Source organism: Vanacampus margaritifer, chromosome 13 (assembly GCF_051991255.1).
Source record: "Vanacampus margaritifer isolate UIUO_Vmar chromosome 13, RoL_Vmar_1.0, whole genome shotgun sequence".
Taxonomy (NCBI): Eukaryota; Metazoa; Chordata; class Actinopteri; order Syngnathiformes; family Syngnathidae; genus Vanacampus; species Vanacampus margaritifer.
Window position 1 is genome coordinate 21,540,950 of NC_135444.1, and position 24,342 is coordinate 21,565,291.

The 24,342-nt window shown below is 38.6% G+C and overlaps 3 protein-coding genes and 1 long non-coding RNA gene across 5 annotated transcripts; 2 read left to right on the plus strand and 2 right to left on the minus strand.

The window, feature by feature from the left end:
- Nucleotides 1–85: 85 nt before the first annotated feature.
- On the plus strand, nucleotides 86–7,218 carry LOC144062949 (uncharacterized). The gene is made up of 2 exons (XM_077584777.1): nucleotides 86–365; nucleotides 3,289–7,218. The coding sequence occupies exons 1-2, from the start codon at nucleotides 173–175 to the stop codon at nucleotides 6,426–6,428; spliced, it is 3,333 nt and encodes a 1,110-aa protein (XP_077440903.1). The 5' UTR covers nucleotides 86–172; the 3' UTR covers nucleotides 6,429–7,218.
- A 731-nt stretch (nucleotides 7,219–7,949) lies between these two features.
- Nucleotides 7,950–15,129, minus strand: sec22bb (SEC22 homolog B, vesicle trafficking protein b). Its single transcript, XM_077584783.1, has 5 exons — nucleotides 14,985–15,129; nucleotides 12,871–12,980; nucleotides 12,619–12,779; nucleotides 9,446–9,592; nucleotides 7,950–8,664 (listed from the first exon to the last, which is right to left on the minus strand). The coding sequence occupies exons 1-5, from the start codon at nucleotides 15,057–15,059 to the stop codon at nucleotides 8,510–8,512; spliced, it is 648 nt and encodes a 215-aa protein (XP_077440909.1). The 5' UTR covers nucleotides 15,060–15,129; the 3' UTR covers nucleotides 7,950–8,509.
- On the plus strand, nucleotides 15,090–18,085 carry LOC144062953 (uncharacterized). The gene is made up of 3 exons (XR_013296483.1): nucleotides 15,090–15,220; nucleotides 17,198–17,255; nucleotides 17,924–18,085. It is a non-coding gene; the product is annotated as an uncharacterized LOC144062953 (long non-coding RNA).
- On the minus strand, nucleotides 15,726–24,039 carry npl (N-acetylneuraminate pyruvate lyase (dihydrodipicolinate synthase)). Of its 2 annotated transcripts, XM_077584781.1 has the most exons (12): nucleotides 23,903–24,039; nucleotides 23,580–23,658; nucleotides 22,734–22,807; nucleotides 21,360–21,447; nucleotides 19,662–19,719; nucleotides 18,928–19,003; nucleotides 18,741–18,833; nucleotides 18,079–18,224; nucleotides 17,952–17,998; nucleotides 17,403–17,487; nucleotides 16,935–16,974; nucleotides 15,726–16,048 (listed from the first exon to the last, which is right to left on the minus strand). In XM_077584781.1, the coding sequence occupies exons 2-12, from the start codon at nucleotides 23,654–23,656 to the stop codon at nucleotides 15,903–15,905; spliced, it is 930 nt and encodes a 309-aa protein (XP_077440907.1). In that variant the 5' UTR covers nucleotides 23,657–23,658; nucleotides 23,903–24,039; the 3' UTR covers nucleotides 15,726–15,902. The 2 variants fall into 2 exon arrangements, with proteins under 2 accessions (XP_077440907.1, XP_077440908.1); XM_077584782.1 differs by lacking the exon at nucleotides 22,734–22,807 and having other exon boundaries at nucleotides 23,903–23,999.
- Nucleotides 24,040–24,342: the final 303 nt, after the last annotated feature.

The window sequence follows — 24,342 nt, forward strand, 5'->3', positions numbered from 1 at the left end:
ACGCACACTGTACAGTAGGGGGCGGTATGCACCTGAGCGTTGCTTGCAACCCGCCAATAATTGAAACTAAAAGAAGATCAAACAGACTTATTGGCTGTGCTAAACCGTTGCTGTATTTCTACCTAGCTTACCTTCACCGTTTTCAAAGAAGAGACATAACTTTACGCGAAACATGTGTAAAGTCACAAAGCTAAGAGAATTGGTGAAGCGGAAGCTAGACGTAGCCGTCGAAGAGATATTCGCGCTGTTCGAGGCGACGATTGCGGATTACGAAGAACAATTCCGTCGAAACAAAGAGACGAGCAAGCAACGGCTTCTGGAGCAAATACAAGCTGTTATCAAACCTCGTGTTCGACCGCGAAGAGGTACCTAGTTTGTTACTCTTTCTACTTTCTCATTTTCATACTGTAAGGTTTATTGAGGGAGATAATTTGTCGTTATTCGTGAAAATATACAGGGTGATTAAAAAAATGCGGCATGGTGGTTGACTGGTTAGCACGTCCGCCTGCCAGTGCAGAGGACGTGACATCGAGTCTGGGCTTCGGCCTTCCTGGGTGGAGTTTGCATGTTCTCCCCGTGCTTGCGTGGGTTTTCTCCGGGTACTCCGGTTTCCTCCCACATTCCAAAGACATGCATGGCAGGTTAATTGAACACTCCAAATTGTCCATAGGTGTGATTGTGAGTATGGCTGTTCGTCTCTGTGTGCCCTGCGATTGGCTGGCAACCAGTTCAGGGTGTACCCCGCCTACTGCCCGAAGCCAGCTGGGATAGGCTCCAGCGACCCTTGTGAGGAAAAGCGGTTAAGAAAATGGATGGATGGATGGATATAAATCTATAGCTTGGACACATGTGTTGTGTATGTACCTTCAAGTTTTTATAATTTTTGTTTTTTACAAGTGCTCAAATGTGGCAACCACCGTCAGCGCGGACAACGTCAAGCCGATATGAGAATTCCTCCCGCATTGTCTGCGCTATCGGTGGCGGCCACATTGACTACTTGTAAAACGTGTAGAAAAAAAACCTCAAAGGTGCGTACAACACTGTTCTAAGCTAGACCTTTTCATTGTTTAATTATCGCGTAATGATTTTGGTCCATTCTTTTTGAATCACTTGTTAAAATGAGGACGTGAAAACGGGTGTTTGAAGTCTGCCTTTGAAGTTGTTGGCGGATGCTTTTTCCTCCGTGTATTCGTTTTATTTCGGGTAGTGAGAATGCTGGTTATCCGAATACAGGCTGGAGACTGAAGAGGGTCTTCTGCCAGATTTAGTCATAACTGTTTTAATTTACTTATTTCCTCAGTAGAGCTTTGTTCTGCGGATGTATCTTTGTGAGTGTTATCGCAATTTCTGCCAGGTGCCGTCATGACTGAAAAACCTCCTCTATTCCTCAAATGGGCTATTGTCTGTGTTTGAATGATGTCTTTGAAGTCAAGGTGTTTGAATGATGTCTTTTTAGTCTTATCTCATGTCCGGTGAACTCCGGGTGGGCTTTTTGCTGGGGGCTTTGTGGTCCCACCCTTCAAGATAGTATATAAATTTGTAATCCTCTGTAATCTTCGCACTTGTGAGAGGCTGCAGCCATTGTCTTTAACTCACTTGTGCCTGGAATATTCTGTAGTAATAAAAGCTTCGAAGTAACTGTTCTTCGATCTCCAGCCTGTATTCGGATAGCCAACATTCTCACTACCCGAAAGAAAACAAACACGCGGAGGAAAATATCTGCCTCCACAAGACGATGAACAGTTCCTTCAAAGCTTTTATTTGCAGAATATTCCGGGCACAAATGAGTTACAGACAATGGCTGTAGCAGATCACAAGTGCGAAGTTACAGAGGACTTTGATAGATATTATAACATTTTTAATTCTTCATTTCATATATTAACCATTGTTACACATTATTAACATTTTAATTCTTCATATTAACCTTGTCGAGATGTGTTGAGTCCTATGCAGAGCAGATGGTGTTGATTTCGGTATAATCTGACCTTAAACTGGGACCTACTATTTAGTCTAAAAAAGTTCCTTCTCAGCGTTTTGTGCGAAAACACATTTAGACCTTGAATAGAATTTGTCCCAGAGCATACACCCACCTGACCTTGTTTACGCCATCTGCTCATGGAAAAGTACCAAGAATATGTTTTCACTACAAATAAAAGAGAGGAGGTATTTTAACTATAAGAAGCCGTTCGACACGCGGAAGAACTACATTTTGACGCTCTGAATCCCACCTGTTTAAGTGATGAATTAGAGGCTGTTATTTGTCCAGAGATCTCTGTTAGATTAAAAAAATCATTTTTGCAAAGGTGTTTTTTCTTACATTAAGTCTGTCTTCAAATTTTCGAACACGCAAAGAGGACAAAATTACATTTAGTCCTCTTCAAATACTGATAGATATTATAACATTTTTAATTCTTCATTTCATATATTAACCATTGTTACACATTATTAACATTTTAATTCTTCATATTAACCTTGTCGAGATGTTTTGTGTCCTATGCAGAGCAGATGGTGTTGATTTCGGTATAATCTGACTTTAAAGTGGGACATACTATTTAGTCTAAAAAAGTTCCTTCTCAGCATTTTGTGCGAAAACACATTTAGACCTTGAATAGAATTTGTCCCTGAACATACACCCACCTGACCTTGTTTACGCCATCTGCTCACGGAAAAGTACCAATAATATGTTTTGTCTACAAATAAAAGAGAGGAGGTCTGTTATAACAGCCTCTAATTCATCACTTAAACAGGTGGGATTCAGAGCGTCAAAATGTAGTTCTTCCGCGTGTCGAACGGCTTCTTATAGGTAAAAGACCTCCTCTCTTTGGCTGATGCCAAAAGGAATTGCAAGCTGCATGTGATCTTCAAAGTTGAGGCTGATTTCATCTGTTGAGAGGTCAAACTTCCAAAACTTTTAAAGGGTTAAAATCTTGGACGATGGCCAAACAGTTCTTGAAAATTTCAGGTAGGATTAGGGTTAGGGTTAGGGTAAGGGTAAGGGTTAGGGTTAGGGTAACCCTAACCCTAATCCCTTTTCTAAGGTACTGGTTGCTATGGACATTTGAAAGCGTACCAAAACTTTAAACCCCTTTTTCTCAAAACTAGGGATTTCAACATTACAATTGCTGTAACTTTGTCAATTTTTGAGGTATGTCCATATATTATATACCATTTTAAAGGGAATTAAGTGCAGAATTCGAATATGCCAATATCTTAATTTTGATTTTTTTGGGCAGGACCCTTTTGCCAGAAACGTCATTCATTCATATTGCATTCATTCATGTCACGTAGGTGTACGTGTACGGCATGCGGGGAAGGATAGAGAAGACGAGGTTTCCTCTGAGGAGCAGGAGGAGCCCCCGGCAAAAAGAAAGAAGAAGGCCGCGGGGAGGACGGGACTCAGGTCAAGTCAACGCAAGAAAACAAAAGCTGGTGGAGGATGCAGAGAAGATCTCCAGTCTACACCAGACTACTTGGCGCCAATATCTGACATGGATGACATGAATTCAGACGGTGACAGTGATTACCGTGACAATGCCAAGGAACCTTTGAAGATAAATCAGAAGCTGAAGTGCTCTGAATGTGGTGATCTGTTTGCTCACAAAAAAGATTTGGATAGACACGCCAAAACACACACTGGAGAGAAACCTTTGAATTCTGCAGTGGTCAGGAAACCGTCAAATACTGTCAAATCTTTTACCTGTTCAGTTTGCACGAAAAGCTTCCCGAGTAGGGATATTCTCATAGCTCACATAAAAGCACACACCCAGGAGAAACAGTCGGCTGCCGGTAGCTCCAGTCAACAAGTGACAACACAAGCTGGTAAACACAGTAAAGATCTTGACTCACAACCAGACCTCTTGGCTCCAGTCTCTGATATGGACGACATCACAGCCGATTCTTCTGACTCTGATCACGGCGGTAACGGCGAAGAACCTTTGGAAACAAAGAAGAAGTTAAAGTGCTCGGAATGTGATGAAATGTTTGTCCACAAAGGAGATTTGGATAGACACGCGACAACACACGCTGGAAAGAAACCTTTGAATAGCGCAGGTGCCCCTAAACCATCCGTCACTGTGAAAACGTTCGATTGCTCAGTTTGTAAGAAAAGCTTCACAAGTAGAGGCATCCTCATATCACACATACGAGAACACACCGAGGAGAAACCGGTGGCCTCCACAAGTCAAAATGTGGTGACGGAAGGTAAACATCTTCACTCACAGCCTGGGAAGTTGGCTCCAGCCACTAAACCATCCGTCACTGTGAAAATGTTCAATTGCTCAGTTTGTAAGAAAATCTTCACGAGTAGAGACATTCTCAAGTCGCACATGCGAGAACACACCGAGGAGAAACCGAAACCGGTGGCCTCCACAAGTCAAAATGTGGTGACGGAAGGTAAAAATCTTCACTCCCAACCAGACAAGTCATCAGCAGTCACGAAATCAACCAGCACTATTAAATATCTCACCTGCTCAGTTTGTCCGAAAACCTTCACGAGTAGCGACTTTCTTACGTCGCACATGCGACAAGTACACACCGAGGAGAAACCGGTGGCCTCCACGAGTCAAAATGTGGTGACGGAAGGTAAAAATCTTCCTTCACAACCAGAGAAGTCATCAGCAGCCACTAAACCATCCAGCGCTGTTAAAACTGTCTGCTCAGTTTGTAAGAAATGCTTCTCGAGTAGCGACTTTCTTACGTCGCACATGCGAGTACACACCGAGGAGAAACCGAAACCGGTGGCCTCCACGAGTCAAAATGTGGTGACGGAAGGTAAAAATCTTCCTTCACAACCAGACAAGTCATCGGCAGCCACTAAACCATCCGACACTGCGAAAACGTTCGATTGCTCAGTTTTTAAGAAAATCTTCACGAGTAGAGACATTCTCACGTCGCACATGCGAGTACACACCGAGGAGAAACCGAAACCGAAACCGGTGGCCTCCACGAGTCAAAATGTGGTGACGGAAGGTAAAAATCTTCCTTCACAACCAGACAAGTCATCAGCAGCCACTAAACCATCCGACACTGCGAAAACGTTCGACTGCTCAGTTTGTAAGAAAATCTTCACGAGTAGAGACATTCTCACGTCGCACATGCGAGTACACACCGAGGCGAAACCGAAACCAGTGGTGGCCTCCACGAGTCAAAATGTGGTGACGGAAGGTAAAAATCTTCCTTCACAACCAGACAAGTCATCAGCAGCCACTAAACCATCCGTCACTGTGAAAATGTTCGATTGCTCACTTTGTAAGAAAAGCTTCGCGAGTCACGACTTTCTTACGTCGCACATGCGACAAGCACACCCCCAAGAGAAACCGGTGGCCTCCACTAGCTCAAGTCCAAATGTGGATGTGACAAACGGTGAAAATCTCCACTCACAACAAGGCAAGTCATCACCAGCCACTCAACCATCCAGCGCTGTGAAAACGTGCGCCGGCTCATTTTTTAAGAAAAGCTTGGCGAGTGGCGACTGTCTTACGTCGCACATGCGAGTACACGCCCAAGAGAAACCGGTGGCCTCCACGAGTCAACAGGCGGTGACGGAAGTTAAAAATCTTCCCTCACAATCGGACAAGGACGACGTGACGTCAGACTCATCTGATACTGAAACTGAGGACAATGCTAAATACGCTTCGGAGACCAACAACAAGTTTAAGTGCTCAGAATGCAGTGAGGTGTTTGTCCACCAGGAAGATTTGGATGGACACTTGGGGACGCACATTGGGAAGAAACCGCCGAATTCCGTAGGTGTTACGGAACTCTTCTACACTGTTAACTCTTTTATATGTGCCATTTGTATGAAAATCTTCATGAGTAATGACGCTCTCGTAACGCACATGAGCATACACACAGGCAAGCAAGAGTCGCCCTCCGCTAGCTCGAGTAAGCCCGTGACGGTTGAAGTGAATGGAAAACACGACCTACTGTCTGAACCCGAGAGTCTCTTTGCCCCACTATCATATTCGGACATGACGGAGTCGTCTGGAGACGATCCTGATGGTAAAAGCAGTGTATCGCTGGCGACTACCAACACCTTTGAAGGCGAAGCACACCGCAACGACGAATCTAAAGAGAGAGTGAAACCGTTTGCTTGCTCGGTTTGTGATAAAAGCTACTCCAAGAAGGGCACCTTTATGCGACACGTGAGAGTCCACGGAGAGGAGAAATCAAAAGCCGGCGAAGGATCGCAAGCATGCAACAAAGCTGCAGATCGTTTGAAGACCAAGAAGTCTAAACGCCATGTAAAACACTTGAAGTGTGGTCATTGCCAAAAAGGATTTGGCCGTATTAGTCATTTGACTAAACACTTGGAAGAAGCGCACAGTCTGGAGAAACCTTTCGCTTGCCAGTTTTGTGATGAAAAGTTCAGTTTTCCTGAGGCGATGAGGATGCATGTTCAGGACCAACACTCACAAGGTGCGTGCTAGAAAATTACGAGACAGGACTGACGGGATTTTGGGAAGCGTTCCATTGCAATATGTATGTCCGACATGATATTTTTTTGTACATGTTCTTATTGACATTTTATTTTTATGTATGTACAATGTGCACTTGTTTTAACTTAGGGTTATGAAGTAGCCTTGATTTTATTTTATTTTTTACTTGACTAGTCTTTCACTGTCACTATTGGCTATAGATCCATTTTTCACTGCCTATATGCGACTTGTGCTTACGTAGTCCCAGCCTCTCACTTTGACATCTCAAATAGGCGCAATTTCAACCCCAATAAGGCGCAAAACACCAAATTCTATGACTCCGTACGTAAGCAGCCCTCGCTGCGCCCCATACACAAGTTGTTTTTACGTTGCATGTGAACTTAAGCGCGTCGTTTTAAGTTTCAACTCGGTATTGGAGAGCAAAATCTGGGCCAATGACGTCTAAATTAGATTTAGTTTGGATTGGCTGGTCGGTCTCCCTGGCAACGGCCAAGACTGGATCTATTTTGATTTGGATAGTTGACACTTAAAAGCAATTTGAACCTTCACCCCCTCCCTTTTCGAATGTGAATCCTGAAAAAGGAGTTAGGGTTAGCTTGATCACAAATTACACAATTTGTGGGGTATAAATTTAAAAAAAAATCGCAGATGTTGCATGGAATCTAGCTTTTTACGTTTCATTCCCATCCGTCCTACGCAGTATGTTGCTTGTATTCATTCCACTGTTTTATATCCTTCACGCATGTGTTTTGTCGTCAATAAATTCTCACTTTCTAAAGTACCATGTTTTGTGTTTGGTGAAAAAAAAATACGGTCTCTGTACACTGGGTAAACAAACCATTTTTAAGGTAGCAGCCTTTGAGACCAAACGAAGTTTCCCTGTTTTTGATCAAATTCAGGAGGCGCGTCGAGGTGAACGGAGAAAATTCAATTTTGAATTGCTACGAAAAATGAATTACAGGATGAATAGTCCAATAAAAAGGCTATAATTGTAAAGATATTTTGGGGGCAAATTGTTACTAAGAGCAGCGATTAGACCCGCTTGTTGTTTTTAAAGAGTTTGATTGCAAGTTACTTTTTTGGGGGTATTCTATAAAAATTTGTGAGCCAGTGTTTCTCTTCACTCTGTCTAACATCTTTTTTTTTTTTTTTTTTTTTAAGTGCATACTGTATGTAGTATGAAATAAAAGTAGTCGCACGTTAAGTGAATTTAAAAATGTTATTCCCTTTATCTTGTATTTAGGAAAATTCACTTTTATTTTTTAAAAATCGAAATACGAGATCACCAAAGAAAAATCCTTTTTTTTTTTTTTTTGGCTCCTGGCCAATATTTAGCCGGTTGTCTTTTTAACACAACACAAAAGACAAACGTGCTAAAGAAAAGATGATGACATTGACGTGAAGTGTGGTAGGTCTTTGTTGTAAAAGAAATAGCCCCCCCCCCAATGCAGTTCAAGACCTTTTCGGCGAAACATTGCATTTTCCACAAAACTCAGTACACAGATGCGTGCGCTGTGCTAACATGTTTTTATTCACAAGACAGCAGACGGAACAGAAAAGCAGCCTGCGACTCTACTGTCTTCTACCTGGACTGACTTGGAAATTGACATGAGTAAACTTTGTACAAGATAAAAAGGTTGTGGTGCAATGGAGCAGAAATGTCATGTGCTGGGCTTTATTATGATCTGGAAATTTGTCTTACGCTAGTGAGAGGCGAAATTTTCAAAAATACAAAAACACCTCAAGGAAATGGTGTCACCCACTGACGGTTTGATTATTAAATATGTTCTAGCATCAACTAATGGCAAAACCCACTTTGGTGTAAACTACACAGAATTAAAGATAATATGAAGCAGCAACTTACAAACCGAAGTCCCTTGGTTTTTCCTCTGTTTTTGTACTCTGTCACCTTCAAGACACCAACTCGTTAACTTTTCCAGCGTGGGGGCCACTAATCCCCAAACCCGGCATGCTTTATCTTATCCTTCTGCAAAAGTGCCGTTGTCTTAAAAAGTCTTATTAGGGGGTCCGTTTTTGTGTGTGGATGTCGACTACTGCACTGTCCTGCCTTCTCAGAGCCACCAGAAGCGCACGTAGACGATGAGCATGATGAAGAAAACGCCGCCGGCCGCCAGCTTGGCGTACGTGGAGCGCGTGTTCAGGTATTTGGCGTCGCTGCGGTACTTCTTGGACAGGCTGGACAAGTTGCTGGCCTTGGAGTCCAACGCTGAGGGGAGGGGGGGGAGAAGGCACAAGAGACACATTTATCAAGTTTGTCCAAATGCTTGTCCAAAACTACTTCCTATTTCAGTGGTGCCTTAATACATAAGTGAGCTAACTAGCTTTTTTTTTATTATTATTATTTTTAAAGATACTATGGTAATGTGTAAAAGGTTCCTGTGATTTATCTAAGGAGTATATGTTTAAAAGTGCTGTCAAGAGTTTCTGCTCAGCAGTCATCCGGTCTAAGGTTCAAGGACGTGCTGGGTCCACATCAATTTTCCAAAAGCTGGGAGTGAACTAAATTATGGGCTGTCAAAAGTCTTATCTGCCTTTCCTCCTAGTCTCTTTCCCAGGACGAAGGGAAGGGAGGGGAGGAGTGATATCTTGTAAACACTGTTTGAAAATTGTATAAAAATGCTGCGAGTCCGATGTTAAGGACACACATTTGGAGGAATCACGAATTGAGTGAGCTCATTGTGTCTTCAGAAACTTTCTGTGATAAAACCTTGCAAGGAAAACCTCTTCACCGATCTCAAACTGTTAATTTGTATTAAAACACGCAAAAAAACAAAAACCTGTTTTCTAACAGTACCCACAATAGTTGCGCAACTACATAAATAGGTGTACTGTATACCAATGAGTATCTTTTAGGAAATATTTCCCTTCATCGCTTTGATTGTTTTTATCCTGAGATTATCAAAAGTATGTGTTGAGTGATGTAACAGAACAGATTTTGGTCCTTCGCTGGCTTATCTTTTTTTTCTTTTTCTTTTTTTTTTTTTTACCCGAGAGCGCCTCTCCTCTCTGCAGCACCTCTTCGATGTTGGCCACCATGATCCTCTGCACATCCTGCAGCTCCGTGTTGATGCTCCCAAGGTTCCGCCGCGCTCGGCTGTCAATGTAGGTCTTCTTTGTCTTTTGGATGTACGTATCTGCCACGCGTGCACAGTATGCGTCATTACATTACATTGTCCAATCAGATGCCGGATTTTGCCACCCATATATTTATATCAAAATTACATGTAATAAACTTAACATAATTGAATTAAAAATAGTTTCATTATATATAAATAAGATAATTCATGCAACATGCATTTTTAAAATATTTTTTCTGTTTGATTTATAAAATGTACAATAGTTTATTTTAATAATAAAATATGCAATTTCGTCAACAATTAAGGGATACTTAAATGAAGTATGCATTTTGCTTCATGTAAAATATTCTCATTTTAAATAAATAATTCATGCCTATTTTTTATTTTATTTACAATGAATTTAATTAAATCATTAGCGGCTTAATTGAAAATGTACAAAAATATTCACACACATTCTTTGCATTATTTTAATTGTAATTAAATGTATTTTTTCACCATATTAAATGTTTAATTTATAAAATAATGCATATTCTTTTATTTGTAACTAATTTAATTGTAATCATTTAACCACTTATTTTAAGTAAAAAAAAATCTTACTAATTTTTAGGTTATTCATGTTTAATTGTAATCAATTAAACAATGTAAACATTTATTTTAACTGCATCCTGCATGCATTTTTAAAATATTTTTTAGAATTAGAATTAACCACCTGTTTGATTCATAAAATGTACAATAGTTTATTTTAATAATAAAATATGCAATTTCTTCAACAATTATGGGATACTTAAATGAAGTATGCATTTTGCTTCATGTAAAATATTCTCATTTTAAATAAATAATTAATGCCTATTTTTTATTTTATTTACAATGAATTTAATTAAATCATTAGCGGCTTAATTGAAAATGTACAAAAATATTCACACACATTCTTTGCATTATTTTAATTGTAATTAAATGTATTTTTTCACCATATTAAATGTTTAATTTATAAAATAATGCATATTCTTTTATTTGTAACTAATTTAATTGTAATCATTTAACCACTTATTTTAAGTAAAAAAAAATCTTACTAATTTTTAGGTTATTCATGTTTAATTGTAATCAATTAAACAATGTAAACGTTTATTTTAACTGCATCCTGCATGCATTTTTAAAATATTTTTTAGAATTAGAATTAACCACCTGTTTGATTCATAAAATGTACAATAGTTTATTTTAATAATAAAATATGCAATTTCTTCAACAATTATGGGATACTTAAATGAAGTATGCATTTTGCTTCATGTAAAATATTCTCATTTTAAATAATTCATGCCTATTTTTAATTTTATTTACAATGAATTTAATTAAATCATTAGCGGTTTAATTGAAAATGTACAAAAATATTCACACACATTCTTTGCATTATTTATGATACATTTAATTGTAATTAAATGTATTTTTTCACCATATTGAATGTTTAATTTATAAAATAATGCATATTCATTTATTTGTAACTAATTTAATTGTAATCATTTAACCACTTATTTTAAGTAAAAAAAATCTTACTAATTTTTAGGTTATTCATGTTTAATTGTAATCAATTAACCAATTAAACAATGTAAACGTTTATTTTAACTGCATCCTGCATGCATTTTTAAAATATTTTTTAGAATTAGAATTAACCACCTGTTTGATTTATAAAATGTACAATAGTTTATTTTAATAATAAAATATGCAATTTCTTCAACAATTATGGGATACTTAAATGAAGTATGCATTTTGCTTCATGTAAAATATTCTCATTTTAAATAATTCATGCCTATTTTTTATTTTATTTACAATGAATTTAATTAAATCATTAGCGGCTTAATTGAAAATGTACAAAAATATTCACACACATTCTTTGCATTATTTATGATACATTTAATTGTAATTAAATGTATTTTTTCACCATATTGAATGTTTAATTTATAAAATAATGCATATTCATTTATTTGTAACTAATTTAATTGTAATCATTTAACCACTTATTTTAAGTAAAAAAAATCTTACTAATTTTTAAGTTATTCATGTTTAATTGTAATCAATTAAACAATGTAAACGTTTATTTTAACTGCATCCTGCATGCATTTTTAAAATATTTTTTAGAATTAGAATTAACCACCTGTTTGATTTATAAAATGTACAATAGTTTATTTTAATAATAAAATATGCAATTTCTTCAACAATTATGGGATACTTAAATGAAGTATGCATTTTGCTTCATGTAAAATATACTCATTTTAAATAAATAATTCATGCCTATTTTTATTTTATTTACAATGGATTTAATTAAATCATTAGCGGCTTAATTGAATGCAACATGCATTTTTTAAAATATTTTTTAGAATTAGAATTAACCACCTGTTTGATTTATAAAATGTACAATAGTTTATTTTAATAATAAAATATGCAATTTCTTCAACAATTATGGGATACTTAAATGAAGTATGCATTTTGCTTCATGTAAAATATTCTCATTTTAAATAAATAATTCATGCCTATTTTTTATTTTATTTACAATGAATTTAATTAAATCATTAGCGGCTTAATTGAAAATGTACAAAAATATTCACACACATTCTTTGCATTATTTTAATTGTAATTAAATGTATTTTTTCACCATATTGAATGTTTAATTTATAAAATAATGCATATTCTTTTATTTGTAACTAATTTAATTGTAATCATTTAACCACTTATTTTAAGTAAAAAAAATCTTACTAATTTTTAGGTTATTCATGTTTAATTGTAATCAATTAACCAATTAAACAATGTAAACGTTTATTTTAACTGCAGCCTGCTTCTTTTTTTTTTACTTTACTATTAATACATTAGCCAATTATTTAACAGCATGTAAAATTGTTTATTTGACTAATCTTTTTTTAATTTAGTTTATGATTGGCATTTTTTCCAATTTTATGATTCACAATACAATCAACCAATTATTTAACGAGACAAATGATTTAAAAAATGGGGCGGGACAGGCGGCTATAAAGAGTTAAGAACACAGACCACAATGAGTGGTCCCAAAAACGCCAGCATTGAAAGTTTGCGCTTACCAAACTCGATGAAGGAGTATGGCCGGGAGACGGTGGGCACCTTCTTGCCGTGCTGCTCGTGGAACTCGGCCTGCAGGTCCTCCAGGTAGGCGAAGGCCAACTTCTTGGGGAAGCTGGCTTCGCAAAGCACCAGGTAGCACACGCCTTTTTCCAGGACGTAGCTGCCGGCAAAACAACAACCATCGTGACATCAAGTAACCAATGACAAATACGTGGGATACGGTTCTTATTGTTTTCCTGGTGGCGACTCACTGGAAGGACATGGATCCGGCCTCTAAGGTGCAGCGCGTGGGGCTTTGCTCGTTGAGTTTCCTGAAGAGCTGCTTGGCTTGACTCTGGTACTGCTGCAGGTCCCGGCCCAACTGCAACATACAGCACACACACACACATACTTGGCGGCCTTGAATGCATCACGGTACCCTCCTTGTCAAAACGAACTGGAATGCGGCGTGTGTTCAACTCTTTTTTTTTTTTGTTTGCTTTTGGTTTGTCGGAGTGTCCTTGAACATGTCATCTACAGAAGCGCCACATAAAGGATTCTGTGGGTGTCTTAACTGTCCCAGTATTTTTGCATTTGGGCTGCCGGGAGCATTTTTGAATGCGTACGATGTTAACACAAACAGGATTGTTTAAAAAATTATAAAACAAAAAAATTGCAAAAAATATTGGTTTACTTCAGCAAAAATATTAATAGTTTTTCTATTTGTTGAGGTTACAGATTACACCAAGAACCTAATCATAACCATTTTGTTTGTTTATGTACTGTTTTAAAATGTTTTTTATAATTGATTAATCACTAAAATAATCATTAGTTGCAGGCTTGCAAGCCCTGATGTGTAGGCTATGCTACATTTAATATTTTTTTTAAAATTATGCTACATTTTTTTTTTTTTTAAATGATGCTACTTTTTTTTTTTTTTTTTAATAATTATCACTTTTTGTGTGTGTGTGCTTATGGTATGTCCGAACACCCTTGAACGCATCACAGTAGCAGCACAAATAGTACTTCCTGTACTCTATAAAGATACATTTTCATGCATTTGGTCAGTCCCAATGACTTTAAAAGCATCACAGTGGCAGCACATACACAAAGGATGCTCTTGTTTGTGTGAGCATTTTTTTTTTTTTTACCAGTCCGCTTTTTGAGTGTCCTTGACACATCACAGTAGCATAGCATAAACACAAATAGGCTGCTCAGCCCGCTTGGCTTTTTAATAGCCACTAAATGGGTTACAGTCCGCTGTTGAGAGCGTCCTTGAATGCATCACAGTAGCCCCACGTAAACACAAGAGGATGCCGTGTGCGTGCGTGTAATTGACATTACTCTGGTCTAGAACCAACTTTTCAATGACGTGTGTACAGTCTTTCAAGATTATGTCACATAGGATTGGCGAGGGAAAAAACACTTATTTTATCCTGATCTTTGAACCTGATGTATGTTACTAATCTTCAGTTGGCATTTGGTCTTTTGGAGTGTCCTTGAAAGCATCACAGCACATACACAAAAAGGATGCCGGGACACAAAGCACACGACAACAACAAACCTTTTCGCTTCCCTTGTTGATAGCAAGTGAGAGAGCAGGGAGAGAATGTTAGACTTCAGTTACAGTATACCAATTCAAATATACACAATTAGCCTACATAATTTGATGGTCATGGTTAGGAGCGCTAGTGGAAGAAAGCAAGGAATGTTTTTTAAAAGGAGTTAATATTTTACGGTGCATGGCACTTCCCTAACAATAATTATAATATATTTGTTTTAATTATTGCTGTTAATCACAAGACTGAAAATAATTATTCTTATTTGGATAAATGTGTAATATCTGCTTATTTAATATTTGTTGGGAAACCCACCGGAAGCATTTTTATCTAAAACATTATTGTCTCCAAGTCAATTGAAGAAAAAGCTGATAAAAATGTACAATATAAATACAATGATAATTGTTATAGACATTTGATGTACACTGCCAACATTTGCTAGAGAATGATTAATATCGTTTTAACTGTTTTCTATTTTTTTAATGATGCACACAAAATGGTAACAAAACCAATAAAAAATCATCATAAAGATACAACCTGTATATAATATTTTCTCAAGGCAATGTGTTCTACTACATATCCTAATTATGGATTATGTCATATACAGTTTGATTCTGATCGAAATATGATCGTTTTGACAATATGTAAATAAACAATCTCCTTGTCCGCTGCACAGGCCTGCATCAAGAGGACATAAACGGTGTCCTTGCTGCACACGTGGAAATAATGCAGCTCCAACTTGAACTGGACAAAACCGCAGAGGCGTTTTGCGACACTCAAACCCAAAACCCCAAACAGGTACATAAACAAGCGGCGTCGTGTAGAACCTGCTCGTCCTCTTGCATCGAGGCGGCAAGCGGCAGGCCGTCGGCCAGCCGCGCGATCATCGTCAGCAGCACCATCTTCTCTGGCGACGTCACACGACCTTTTGGATTTTGTTGCTTTTGACAGCCTGGAAGGAGCCCGAATGGAAAAGGGAGCACCAGGACGGATGACGTGACGACGCTGAGCTGGCCGGAAGCGCGTCACCACAGCGTTCGAGTCCGTCAACTTAACACTTCCGGTAACGCCGCCAGACGGAAACTTTTCCACCCTGAAAAACGGTTCCGTCCAATATTTCTCGTGTTTAACTGTAGAAAACAAACTTGCTTCGCTTGTAATTTGTTTACATTTCTCACTCATATCGTTATTAGGATCCAAGCAGCGACTGCTTTATTGTAAGTGAAGAAATTATTACTTTCTAATTCTATTACTATTGTCAAATTAATCGGGACAACAAACGCGTAATATTCCCTTTATGGAATATATTAAGCCGCAAAATCCTGGTTATTATCCAACTCATCTCAAACGTGGCCCGAGCTGCTCACAACTCGAGTTACCTGGATATCAAAAACATCCAATAAATCAATGCCCAAACGGTTTTCCATAGCAGGCTTGCTTCCTGCTGCAAAATGTGCAATTTTTTCGAATGGTCAACAGGGGGAAGCTTTGTCAAGTTTTAACAGGCAGCAAATTGAACATGAACTGACGATTGAACTTAACATACATATTGGAAGACGACCTTCAAATAAAATAACACCACTTTATCTTTAATGACAAAACACGTGATAGAAACACACAATTGCAATTAATACAGTAAAAGAAGAGATCCCTTTATTCCTACTACAGTATGCGCGTGAAAGGAAAGTTTCTGTGAAGGCAGATACAGTCAGTAAATGCGGAGAAGGAGGAGCGCTGCGGTGACATCAGTGCGTAGAGAAGAGATGCTGGTACTTCTGCTTGATGGACACGGCATGCTCTTGGGGACACGGCATGACGGGGAGGCGCGGAGGGCCCAGCTGCAGGCCCGATACCTCGTTCATCAACTGCTTGTTCACGCCCACGTCGAATCCTGACAATCATGAGGGAGAAATTTCAAGGAGGTAGACAGCTATTGAGAAATAAATAAGAATCACCCTCCCCTTTTACCTTTGCTGTTACGATTACCATTTTGTCACCTTTTCAAACTTATTTGAACACAAACTTCCTGTTGCTCTCCTTTTCTATGAGAGGACATTACAATAACTAAACTGTGTAACGAATATTGCCCGTCACCCTCATTTTTTTTTTTTTTACCAGCCAGAGACATTTCAAAAAGGAAAAACTCTCAGCAGGGACTGGCTTTTGTTTTTACAACCCACAGGAAACACATACTTCAGCGCCTACCGAGATCTAAAAGGCTGTTTAGCAAGCAGACTACCGATAAGACTGCTTAGAAGTCCCCAGACCACTTTTATGGTCTGGTCTATCCACAGGAATTAGCCCTGTGTTTTTGGAAACAACGCCCTATGGAAGTTATACGGTACAACAGTGCCCCCTAGCGGCCTCTATCGGTATTATCCTCAAGAACCCTGCATCTCGTAATTAATCTGAAGTCCACATAATTCGGGACATAAACGGACTCTATGTACTTGACTGACATCAAGTGACTTCTGTTGTTTAATTTTGTACACAACCTGTATGTCTATGCCAAATGAATGATGTGTGTAACTTCTGCAGCCATCTTAAGTTTAGCTGATTAGTTAGTTTAGCGGATTCAATAACTTTATGATCGCGGTAATGTTTGAAATGTGTTCAGAATGATAAATGAAGCATCTGGCTTGTCAATTCTGATAAAAAAAATCTGAGGTTGCTGAGGCAATTACAACTCAACTCAGTACCGTCTAAATTATGGCAACCCAAATAATCGCTACAACTGTTAAAAAAAAAATGTATATATATATATATATGCCACTCACCAACTTTAACAGCATGCCTTATGAGCTCTTGCATCTTGAACTGCTCGAAAGGAAACAGAAAATAGGACAAAGAGATTAGTATTTTTAATGCAAATCTATTGCAGGGGTTCTCTGATTTTTGGGCTCCAGGGTCTTACAGAGAAGAAAATAATCTTTTTTGGTTACATGCTTGTAATGAAAATGAAAAAAGCACGGGAATGTTGTGTAAAGTCTAAATACTGCACATACTGTAGTATTCATGTGTTGGACGTGTGCCTTTACAGGGTGTGGCCTACTGAGCGACATCAGGAGCTGGAATCAGGTTGACCTTTTTTGTTCAGTGTGAGTATTTGGACGCGAGTAGTGGCCCACAACAGCTCCTTGTGAATGTTCTCTTTCTCTATTTATGTGTGTTGACTGTTGAAAGTGCATCGGCAACAAGGACGGCTAGTTTGAGAAGCACAAGTGGATGGGAAAAAAAAATTGTACCTGAAGGCTCCTAGCCTGTGCGAGGTTGCCGCTCTCAAACGCAGACAACAGCTTGTTCATGTGACTTCCCAGGTAGTTGTAAGTGCTGCGGGTAGAGCGATGAATGCGTATGAATTTGGGCTGAGCAATAAATGGGATCCAAATTCATCTTTCCCCATTGAAATGAATAGAAATGCAATTAATCCGTTTCAGCCCCCCTATAAAACATCAACTAAAATTGTGTAACGTGTATTTTAGTGATAAAAATGGGAACTCTATTGTAGTTCATAAAAACTTACAGTGATAAAAAAGAAAAAAAAGAATAGAATGTAAACAATTTTTTAAAAGGTTGTGAATCATAATTTAATTCTTTAATACACCGTGCTGCTTCTTCTGGTGTGCTCTGACTGGCTGTTGGAACACAGCAAATTTTCAAAGTTGCACACGTATGATCAAAAATTAAGTTCATCTGTAATGTTTATAGTGTATTTAAGGTTCACCCTAAATTTCACAGGAAATCTTTTTTTTTTTTTTTTTGCAAGTACCGAATCCGAATGGTGTAAAACTAACCTGCCAACTGCTCCGTGGGCTCCCAAGACGAGGGCTGCCAGCAGTTGCTGTGTGACAGGACAAGACGACGTGATTAGCGACAACGCAGGCGGCAATGGCGCGGTTATGCGGCGTTAGCGCAGCGGACCTCGTCCACGCCGTAGAGGACGGACCAGTCGAGTTGAACGTGGCTGATGCACTGGCCGAAATCCAGCAGGTCGCTCCCGGAGAATTTCACCCCTCGGAAGGAGGGAATCAGCGTCTCGATGCCGTCGAGCAAGTCGCTTGCGGGCACTTAGAGAAGACGAGACACATTCAAGGGGATTTTTGCTGAGGTGAGGTCACATATGCTAATGCATTATGGAGTTGTTGTTGTTTTGTTTGTTTTTGTATGAGTGAGCAAAAAGCAACAAAAAAACAAACAAAGAAAAAGTAATATGGAAGTAGACTTTGGGACTGAGCCCTTTGGCAAATAGTGGAGAAATTGTAAGTAATAAACGTAATAAATGCCAAAAACGACTTTAGAAGTCTATTTCAATCAAGATATTCAGTGCCAAGGTCGAGTTATGTTGTTTTTTTGACGTACAATTATGATTATTTTTTCATCGGCAAAGCTGTAAGGAGTTCTGATGCGAGGGCCCTTATAAATTGCAAGCAGTTTGAGGAGCGGTAATGAGCTAAGCCGCCAGCGGAGGGTAGCAGTGCCCCGTTTTAGATTGAAAATCGCCTCCCTTTGCAAACTGTTTACAGACCCAAGTCCGATATCCTGATATTTTGTGACAAGTGTATACAAAATACAACAAGACTCACCATTAACACCAGTTAGAGCTGGAAGGTGGTAGTAGTAGAAAGGCACAGTCGGGGCTACGGCGGCAACCTGCTGCAGGTACGCCCTCAGCGACTCTTGAGACGGGAAAAGATGCACGTCGGTGTTGTTTTCTGCTTTTCACGTGCGACCGCACTTGAATGCGTTTTCTCCGCTTAAAGTCGCGCATACCTGCGGAACGAGGTTTGAAGAAGGAGGGGGCGATGACTGCTATGCCGTCAGCTTCGATCTCCACTGCATGGCGAGCCTGGACAAACAGTCAGAAGAACTGACTAATATTTACAATATTAAATTCTACAATTTGTTCCGAGAAAGTTTATTCATTTATTCCTAACTATGGCTGTTCTTTTTTTTTTTTTTTTTTTTTTTTTGTTTTTTTGGCTGTTGTACTCACTTCATAGAATTTCTCTTGACTGCACTGCTTGCTTTTTTTTGTCCAGTCAGATTTCCGTCTCTATGTGCCTAATTAGTCTAATTATTTAATTTAAGTAATCTTCCGATGGTTATTTTAAAATGCTCTTGAAACAAAGTTGAGTTGAGTTTTGCAATACTTTGTTCTTTTGTATTAATTTTACAAATATATTTAATTTCAATATTTAATTAAAAAACATTTTATTTTTTTAAATGTTAAATTACTTTTTTTTTTAAATTACAATTTTAATTTAATTTTTAATTTACAACAGATAGAAAGTTGGCCCAAAAAAATGGCAGATTTTTTTTCTGATTTTAGAAGAGCTAACATAACATTAGACGATTAATCGGCCGGGCCCAAGCAACGAAATGGGAGACATTGCATTCCAGTAATTGAATGAGATGTTGCACAGACGTGATCTCATCTCATGTGTGATCGAGTGTGAATTATTTGCAGTTGTTGTACTTATTTAACACTAATAAGAGGAACTCACCAGCTCTTGGGAATCTTTCAGACTGGTGCAGCCAACGTGCACGATCACCTGCTCCATTCTGTATTTAAAACACACACACACACACACAGAAGAAACGGTTAGGAACTTAAATGTTTTTTTTTGTTTTTTTTTTTGCTTCAATGTAATTAATAAAGAGTAACAATTCAATTGTGAAACGAATAAATAAGCAACATATTTCGATTGTGATGTTTTTGGACTAAAGTCTGTTTGACTTCCTTTTTTGCAAAGGGGAGCTCAACGGAAACATTTGCTAAGTACAGGATTCTCATTAACATTGCGTTTGTGGAATAACAAGCACAAAATCCACCCATTTTTTTAATCCATCTCAAGGGGGGGGCGGCCATTTTGTCATCTACTGCCAACTGTCGTCAACTGAAATTGACGTCTAAGTGCAATTGGGCTCAGGTTTGCGGACGTCAATGGTTTAACAGTTTTCCGGGTTTGGTCGAGCCCGAGGGGCACTAAGACGTCAGTTTCAGTGAACAGCAGGTGGCAGTAAATTCATAGTGTGGCAGTGTGCTTTTGCCCATCCGGGGCAGTAGACTATATTCATGTTTATGTATGAAGAATATGGTCACAACCACTGTTACCCAAGTTACCTTGAAAAAGTAACTTAATTACTTTATTAATTACTTGATTTTAAAAGTAACTCAATTATATTACAAGTTATTTTCATCAGAAAGTATGAAGCACAATGACTACTAAAGGTAAAAAATACATTTTGCAGATTAATTAACAATCAATTAATTGTTAAAAATGTTAAATGAAATGAATGTCATTTTCACTCATTTTTCTCTTTTGGGCCAGTGTTATAAAGAAAAATGTCTCCATCTCTCGGCATACATGTCAACCCTAAATTGGTCCCACCTGTATTACAAACCCATAAAATCCTTATTTTCCCATAAAAATCCTTATGTCAGTTTTATCAATACTAAAGCTGTTTCATGCAATAACATTAATCTTACCTTACTTTCTTTCTTATATGAAGACATTGACAGTATCTTGTTCCAAATGACATTTTATTGCACAAAGAAAAAACAGATTTCTAAATATCACAGGGACGGTTGACTTTTTTGTTGCTTCACATTTCTCTCGTGCAACTTTGATTTCAAATGTTCTTTGACATCGTAAATGCCAGATGCCGCAACCTTAATGTCCCGTGAACAAAGCGAACATGATGCATACTCTTCTCCAAGTTTTGACGGACCAATTACCTTAAATAAATCCGTCCATTCCGAACGAAAACGTCCGGTGTATCTTGTTTTTTTGGCCGGCCTGTCCCCCATTTTCTCAACCACTGCGAACGACTCGCAATTTTCACGCTAACACAATTTTCTTAACTGCGCATGTCAGGAAACTGTTAGAAGTCTCGCGCGATAGACGAGATTTTGTGACCGGTTGTTGTTTAAATCGAGTTTATGCACACGTGTAGCACGTAGCCGACAGTAAATACTAAATAAATTTAAAAAGGGTAAGCAATATATACTAATATTATTATTTTCATGAAAACAGTTAAATCCGTATTCATTTCCAAATACGCCCGTATGCTTTTGCAACACTTAAAAATCCGTAAGAAATACGGACAAACCTTATGTGTTGACATGTATGCTCTCGCCATCTCTCTCCCTCCCTTTCCCTCCCTATGTTTTGAACTCCCGCATCCATGCCAAGACTTACTTTCCTTTCGCTTTCCGACACCAGTCCTCCGCCAGTAACTTCCTCTCGGCGACGCTGAGAGACATTCCCTCTCCGGTGGTGCCGTTCACTGCGAGCAAGTACCGTCTGGTTATTTTTACAGGCTAACGCGGGTTTCAGGTCAAAACAGGTGAAAAGTCACTGCCTGGGCTAGGTAGATAGAAAGAACCAAACATTGTGTTTAACAAATAGAGGAAACGTAGGAAAAGCGTAAGACAAATACAATTAGCAGCCAGGCCCTAGTGAACTAAGCACCTGCTTAACCACTAGGGGGCGCCCCAAAGAGCGTTCATTGCCCAGTCAACCAGAGATGGGTAGTTAACAACAAGCTATATTTGCTTAATTACGTTTACTGAAATGTTTGGATAACAACTATCTGTCTGAGTAGTTTTAATGCAACTATTCTTTACTTAAGTATTTTTTAAGGACGATTCCTCCATTACATTGCGTTCTACTGTATTCTATCTACAGGGATTTATTGTTGCTTGGGCAATCTCTTGTGGTTCATCATTCAGGGACGTGTCACATGACTGCGGCCTCAAAGTTCCTCGTTTACGTGAAACCACAGCAGAAATCTATATTGACTTCACAGATGCCGCCAGTAAGACAACGGATGAGCGGCTGGGCTACTAAAAACAACAGCTAAACCAAACGCTGTCATTTGTGTCTGCCTACAAATCTCAGCACTTCATCCTACAATAACTACAATTGGAACTGGAGACACATACAAGCCTCATTGTGCGTTTATAAAATGTAATGCTCTGTTGCCCTTTTGTCTAACTTTACAAAAGACAGGAAGAAAATGGGGAAAAAATCTGTAGATTTGTTTTATAAGGGTTTCTTATGTTGTAATGTGCCACCAAAATATAATATTATTAATCATGTTATGCAACAGAGACGCTAAGCAGCAAGGATACAAACAAATGTATGATATGTGATACTAAAGAGGAACCACAGAATTTGACCCACAAGAAAATGATGAGTGGTCTTGTTCTTTGCAGGATACTTGATTTCAACATCACAGCTAATATGTTTCCTGTTGGGAAGTGGCGGGCGGGCTGTGTATTTGGTACATTCAGACGAGACTTATCCAACTTAATCCACCTGTTGATGCCACTGCTATCACGTCGCAGTTGAAGAATTAAAAGGTGGAATAAGTCCTCACTAAAAGTCCTAGGTACCAAATACATATTTGGCTGCTGCCTTTAAAGACAGTTTAGGAAACAAAATTGACAAACTGAGAGAACAGGTTATGCTAATATGGTTAGCAGAGATGTGACAACATGGCCGACTGAGGTGGGAACAAACACACATACCAGACAGGTACTGAAAGAAACAATGTATGCATAAACTTACCAAAAACGCTATTTACACCTTGCTTCTCTGTCAAGTAGTCAATATAAGGTCCAATCTCTGATAGGTTGACTTCACTGTTTTGGGAAAACACATGCAGCCCCCCAACATTTGACATAACAACATCTACAAGATGGCGCCAATTTGCGAACACAAACGGGCGACAAATGAACAACTCATCTGCTATTTGGAGTCTAAATTCAACTTCTATTCTCACATGACCAACTTCTCTCTTAGCTTGCGGATATCAGTGCTGACATCCCATTTCTAACTTGCTTATTTTTCTTTTTTTTTCCCCCACCCTGTAGTTTTGTCATCCAGCTGTATCTCATCATGTGTCCCAAAAGTCCCGATACATTTGTTTCAGGTGTCATTCGGACAGACAGCATTTAAAAGCTTCACCTTGCAGTCAGCACATCATTCCCTCGCAATGACTTGCCAATTAACAAGGCTGCTGCCTGGCGATGCGTTTTTTTCCCCCCTGTTAGCTGCAGTGTGAAATGTATGCCTGTCACACTGCTCCAATGTGTAGAACAATCTCATCTAATTTAAGGCAAGTTTTTCAAAACAGGATCTGTTGTTGGAAAAAACGCGTTGCAGAAGGCCTCTTACGTCCACCACTAATCGAAAACACTGAACTTTTAGAGCAGGCGATTGCGAAAAGACGGGAGCGTCTATTCCGAGGTAACCCATGGGCAAGAAGGGAATGATTTATTTATAAAAACTACAAAACCTCAACTGTCAAATGTTGATGGCCTCATGTATTTCTGAATTATACCTCAAGTGGAATAGGAAATGGTATTCAAAATATGTACAGTATATATCATTTTTATTATTTTAAATACATACCCTTGAGAGGTGAAAGGAGTGAATGTGGCCGCAACCAGGCCAGTCAATTTCAATTTCTTCCCAGCAGATTGAGCCATAGCTGACGGGTCCACGTTTACATGCAAAAATAACATTTAAAATACAAAAACACACACAAACCTGTAACATATGTATATATGCATACAATATAACATAATAGTGTACCATCACTGCCATTAAATTAAAATTAAACTGAATTCAAAAGCAAATCGCAATGTACGCGATACTGTAAACTCTTAAGTCTTACGAATGTGAAGATGTCGAAAAGTGAAAGTCGATTTTCTCGAGTGCTAGCTACTACCTACCTGTTAAAACTCGTCTCTTCCCCTTGCGAGTGTGAGTCAAGTACTGCACTTTTGGGGAAGCCGGGTGCGGATTATAATCATGTTGGATGTTTTGGCTCGGGAGTATTTATGTTGATGTGCCTTCTCACGTGAACGCGTCAAGTGAGCGCAAAGTATTGTGGGAAAAGCAGTTTTGGCTTCTAAGGGCTAAACAAAACACGTTACAAACGACCTATCCCATTGTGATGCGATTACCACTCATAATGTTACATAATCGAATTAAAGTTTGACTTATTTAAATGTTGTTACTTAAAATGTACTAAACGTCGATTTGGGCGAGGGCCGAGCGGCATTTAGGTTGTACGGGAAATACTATGGACTGTTCTATGGCTTTGGTAACTAGTAGCAGGACTGGTTGTCTACATTACATTTTACATTTTCGTAGCGTTAAAGTATAATTT

Coding starts and splice junctions, on each gene's coding strand:
- npl (XM_077584781.1), bottom strand. CDS start 23,656: ATGGCTCAATCTGCTGGGAAGAAATTGAAATTGACTGGCCTGGTTGCG. Junction 18,834..18,927: donor CTTCAAACCTCGTTCCGCAG/GTATGCGCGACT, acceptor TCCCGTCTCAAG/AGTCGCTGAGGGCGTACCTG. Junction 16,049..16,934: donor AAGGCATGCTGTTAAAGTTG/GTGAGTGGCATA, acceptor CATGATTGTCAG/GATTCGACGTGGGCGTGAAC.
- LOC144062949 (XM_077584777.1), top strand. CDS start 173: ATGTGTAAAGTCACAAAGCTAAGAGAATTGGTGAAGCGGAAGCTAGAC. Junction 366..3,288: donor TCGTGTTCGACCGCGAAGAG/GTACCTAGTTTG, acceptor CATGTCACGTAG/GTGTACGTGTACGGCATGCG.
- sec22bb (XM_077584783.1), bottom strand. CDS start 15,059: ATGGTGCTGCTGACGATGATCGCGCGGCTGGCCGACGGCCTGCCGCTT. Junction 12,780..12,870: donor GCCGGATCCATGTCCTTCCA/GTGAGTCGCCAC, acceptor TTTTGCCGGCAG/CTACGTCCTGGAAAAAGGCG. Junction 9,593..12,618: donor ATACTCCTTCATCGAGTTTG/GTAAGCGCAAAC, acceptor CACGCGTGGCAG/ATACGTACATCCAAAAGACA.